Source organism: Habropoda laboriosa, unplaced genomic scaffold (assembly GCF_001263275.1).
Source record: "Habropoda laboriosa isolate 0110345459 unplaced genomic scaffold, ASM126327v1 scaffold5125, whole genome shotgun sequence".
NCBI lineage: Eukaryota > Metazoa > Arthropoda > Insecta > Hymenoptera > Apidae > Habropoda > Habropoda laboriosa.
In genome coordinates, this window is record NW_017105037.1 from 1 (window position 1) to 4995 (window position 4995).

General features: G+C 29.5%; 1 protein-coding gene across 1 annotated transcript; it reads right to left on the reverse strand.

Annotated features, from left to right (window-relative positions):
* Positions 1 to 2289: 2289 nt before the first annotated feature.
* On the reverse strand, positions 2290 to 4988 carry LOC108570060 (kinesin-like protein Klp61F; the record flags this gene model as incomplete). The annotated part of the gene is given in 11 exon segments (XM_017941552.1): positions 2290 to 2406; positions 2551 to 2675; positions 2749 to 2971; positions 3055 to 3234; positions 3336 to 3563; positions 3635 to 3846; positions 3849 to 3948; positions 4030 to 4148; positions 4228 to 4367; positions 4514 to 4785; positions 4872 to 4988. Coding segments are annotated over 11 exon segments (1833 nt in total), but the record flags the coding sequence as incomplete, so codon positions are not given.
* Between the last annotated feature and the right edge of the window lie 7 nt (positions 4989 to 4995).

Genomic DNA, 4995 nt, shown 5'->3' on the forward strand with positions numbered 1-4995 from the left:
TTTTTTACTTTGCGTAATTGCGTACCCATTCGCTTTTGCACGTGACCTATGCATTCCTTTTTTTTAACAACTAAATTTTGATATGGATTAGAGTCAACAATTCCTTTGTAAGTCTTACTGTCTCCATCGCCTACGTAATTACCATATCGTACGTTATAAAGTGTTTCAGATCTTTGAACATTTCTACAATACTATCCACTTCCATTTTTCCAGCAGACCCATTGTGATTGGCAGAACATTTGTCTGAATGTTTATTTTCCCACTCATCATACTCCTCAGTACCTTCAAAATTTTTCCAAAATTCGCAAGTTTTACAGTATGAACATTTTACTATAAGATCAAGAACTTTTCCTGAGTAAAACGATATAAGAGTAGAAACGCCTAAAAGGGATGAGTAACCGCGTTTCATCCAAGTTCCATCCCCTGAAACGGTGAGTTCTTCTGCTTTTTCTAATTTTTTTGACTCTTCAACAGAAGTTTTCATAAACAATTCACAAATAGTTTTTGTAGCAATGTGAATGTCATTCACAACTTTATCGTAGAACGAGTGGAAAATTGGTTTAGGTAAGTCCATGATTCCACAGAATTTCTCTATTCCTGCTAAACCGATTCCAAGAAGTCTGAACGCAAAAACTAATCGTCTATTCACATCATATGCTTTACCACCGATAGGAGGACATGAGTTTATTAAAACTGGTTCACATTTAGCACAATTCACCTTTAGTTTAAAACCAAGACCACGAACAGAAGTTTCGGTAAAGTTTATATCACCGCCGCACTCTTTACACTTTACCACTTCACTTATAGCAGAAAAAACAGATACAAAATTAATTAATCGGTACCCGAAAGATGCATTTACATCAAAATTAACGGTAACACCCTACACATATATTTAGGAATCATTTGCTGATTACTCGAGAACCAAACTTATGGATTTCGATGATATAGCTCTTTAAATAGGAAAATAAGTATTCCAATAATAAGAAAATGGAACAAAGTAGTTATTTTGATATGAATCAAACAACTATTGTACAACATTTTGTACTTAGAATTGTTTGCAGAATCTGTTAACGCAGCATTGATATTTTCTTGTTACATTCGTAAATTCTCCTAAAATTCTAATGTAAATACAATAAGATTTAATGTAAATACAATCATCGATTTTGCAATACTGACATTTAGGTGGAACAAGAAGAATCGACTGGTTGCAATGATGCTGCAAGTTTCTGCGGTTTGAGAGATAGAAAATATCCTGATGCACGTGCCATGGGATATCCGTTCGATCGTCAGCCTCGTGCTGGTGTTGAAACTTTGGCTCAGTTCCTTACTGGAAATATGGCGGTAACTGAAATAACTGTTCGCTTTTCGGATAAAGTTGTACCCAGATCAAGAACCGGAGGCATGGGAAACACGTTAAACTTTAATTAATGATTTACGGACATGAGTTGAACTACTGAACTATATGAGGCATTTAGTGGCGTTTGTTTAAAAGGAGAGTCTGCATATCATGGTTGTATCTACTTACTTGTAACTTAAAAACTACTTTAAAATATAAAATAAAGCAATAAAGACTATAAATAAAATAAATTGTGTTTGCAATGTACCATCCGATAGTTTGCCGAAAAAAAAACATTTGACACCAAATTTCCAGACCAGAGGGGTACTTACATGGAAAATTCGGATTATCAAGTTTTGTACTATTTTCCCTATTTAGTGGTGTGTACAAATTTTGAAAAAAATCTAGCACATTGCATATATGAAGGCACATGTTAGGGAGTTTTTTTTCGATTCTTTCGTTGCAAATCCTAATTGTGCAAAATGAAAAATGTAAAGATGCTCATATCTTTTCGAATATTAAAGTGACTATTTTTATTTTTTTAGTAGCAGCATCTTAACATAACTATTATTCTCAAATGTGTTTAAACATTTCAACAAGGTATGCCGCAGTTAAAAAAATTAAAAACGAGATATTCGTGCGTTTCCAGTTAAACAGGATTCTCATGTATGTAATAACGATCTTATGGTATTTCGAATTTGCTTGATTGCAATCTTTTATTGATTTACCTGCAGATTTTTTGAAGAATTATTTTGGAGATGCATCAATATCTGAAGAAAATGAAAAATAAACTGAGTTCGATCACTGCCACTTTTTCATACTTGCAGACATTTTTTACAACTTTCCCATCACATTTCGGATAAATGCTTATAAAATTTTTTGTTTCTTAGGGGTACTCTCAAATGTCCTACATGAATTTTTCGTTTCTACGAGGGGCAAAAAGTGGTCTTGTTTTACATCCTCCTTTCCGATTCAGATTGAACATGGGATTGCACAAATATTGAAGAAACATTTAATATTTGTGTAATATTTTCAGCATGAGAATCTATAGAATTACACGAATTTGTATGCTTTAGTGAAGAAACATTATTTAAGATAGATGCAGAATATGTGTTATCCAGTGGAGATAGAAATAGGGATCACACTAAACAGTTGAATTTGCAATTTCTTTTATTGTTATATCACATGTATCATCCTGTACATGTTCGTTATTTAAAATCATTTTCTGTTGTTTCTATCAATTTTCTAGTTTCTTTAAATCTTTCAAGGATTCGTTCGTGCGGCGACGTTTCTACAAAATGGCGAGGATAAGAAAATTCTTTCCTCACAGGAGTTGACCCTAAGAAGAAGTTAATAAAGAAAATTATAGAACTGTAGTTTTCTTTTATATTAACTTGCACAAAATAAAATACCTGTGGGAATATCTCGTTGTATATCTTGATCAAAGAATTTATTAATTTCATGTACCGTTGCCTGCAATTGTCCAACAACTTTATCATTTAATATGCATGATTCCATTTCTTGATTTTCCAATTTTTTGGATATTTCTTCAAAAGTATCAGAAACTTCAATTTTTTTATCTTTCATGAATTCTTCATGATTTTTACATGCATCTAAAGTTACTTTATGTGTATCCTATAAAAAATAAATCTTTACATAATAAAACTAGTTTCTAATATTTCATCACCATTTAAATTTGAGACTTTTTGTAAATTTACATTAACTAATAAAAGAACTTCATTTTTATCGATATCTATTTTCGGTTCCATGTCTTTAATATTGCATTCAATAAGATCCTTGTACTCTTTCAATACATTACAGCTTCTGTTCATACTTGACTTCAATTCATTTATCAAAATTTTTCCTTGTTCTGTAGTTCTGTCAGCTAATTCTTCATTCTATTAATAAAATAAAATAGACCACATAATAGATTAATATTTAAAAATTATTCACTGAAAATAACACCAAAATTGTGTTTTCTATTCAATTAAAAAATTACCCGTTTTGTTTCAAGAATTACATCAGTTTTAATTGTTTCAATGTTACTTTGTATCTGTTCTTCTAAAGTATGTTTCACATTAACAGATGTAGTAGAATTATTTATCATGCAATCGTTAACATTATTGCAAATATTACTAACATAATCACATTTGCCAATTACAGTACAATAGTGTTCTTCCTCATTTTTGTTTAAGAAATTGAACTGGGAAAATACATCTCCCATCATCTAAAAAATAGTGGTTCAATAACTCTAAACTTATCATAAATAATATGATAGTAAAACTATATTTTTTATACCTTTGCAAATAAATGTTGTTTCTGAGTAACTTCTTGTTTTTCACGAACCACATCAATGTTTTCCACAATATTTTTACAATTTTTGATCATATGATCATAAGATTCTAGTTCATAATTACAAGCAGAATCTACCATTTTTTTTATAATACTTGAAGTTTGCATTAATTTCTGAGTTACATTGTTTCTTATGATTTGTAAGTTTTTAGCAATTGCGCCAATTTTACAGAAATGATACTTAATAATTCATGTTCAGATTCTATTGCATTCACTGAATTTTTTATTTCATCCTGCATCCAATTTTGATAATGTGAATTCTGGAATGTTTAAAAAATATCATAAATATATAAAACTACATAAAAATAAAAATATTTTTATGAAATATAATAAATACGTACAGATTTATTTATATTTTTCGTTAAATTATTAGTATCGGACAAATGTTGATTAAGAAGATTTGTCGAAATTTGATATATTGTCGTGTCAATATTTTTACATTTATCTGAAGTTTGCGCACCTGACGAGAACAATGATAATAAAAATCAGTAAATAAAATATTTATAAGAATGTTTATGGCATAATTAAGCTTTTGTTACCAAGGTCATTTTTCATAGATGTACATAATTGCTTTAATTTTTCTTTATGCATTAAAATGTCTTTTTGAATTTCTTGTAAACATTCGGAAACATTATTTTTAAACTGTTCACCTAGCATTTCAAATGATTGCTCTGTTTCACTAAAAAAAAAAGTTTCATTTTACCACATTTATGAAACGCGCATAATAACGTAGACTTTTGTCTTTGATAAATAATGTCCTTATAGTTTAAAAATGTAAAAATTAATATTTATATAATCAGAAAGATATAAATGTAATCGACAAACCTTTTCCGAGCAATTTTATCATGTAATTTATGTGAATCTGCTGTTGCTGTGTCTGCGACGCTTAGTAGTGTTTGGGCTTGGTGCAATAAAGACTGTTCTGTATTTATATACTTTTCTACTAAATATTTTTGCTCATTCCGTTCTTGTGCTATCACTTTTAATTGATTATTTGTCGATTTAAAAGCGTCAGAAGCACTATTTAATTTGTCTTTGGCTTCATGTAATTCTTTCATTTGAGCTATATTTTGTAATTCAAGTTCATTATATATTTTCTAAAAAGAGAAAAAGTTACAGAACAAAACCAAATGTAGGTACAATAACAAATAATTAATAAAATTCGAATTAAGAAGTAAATTACTTCTTTGTCTTGCATAGTTTTTTCAAGTGCTTTTATATGATTAAGTTTCTCTTCTAGTTCTTTAGTCTGTTGAGAAATTAATGCTTGCATTTCTTGATAATTGTCATTTGCAAGATAAACACCG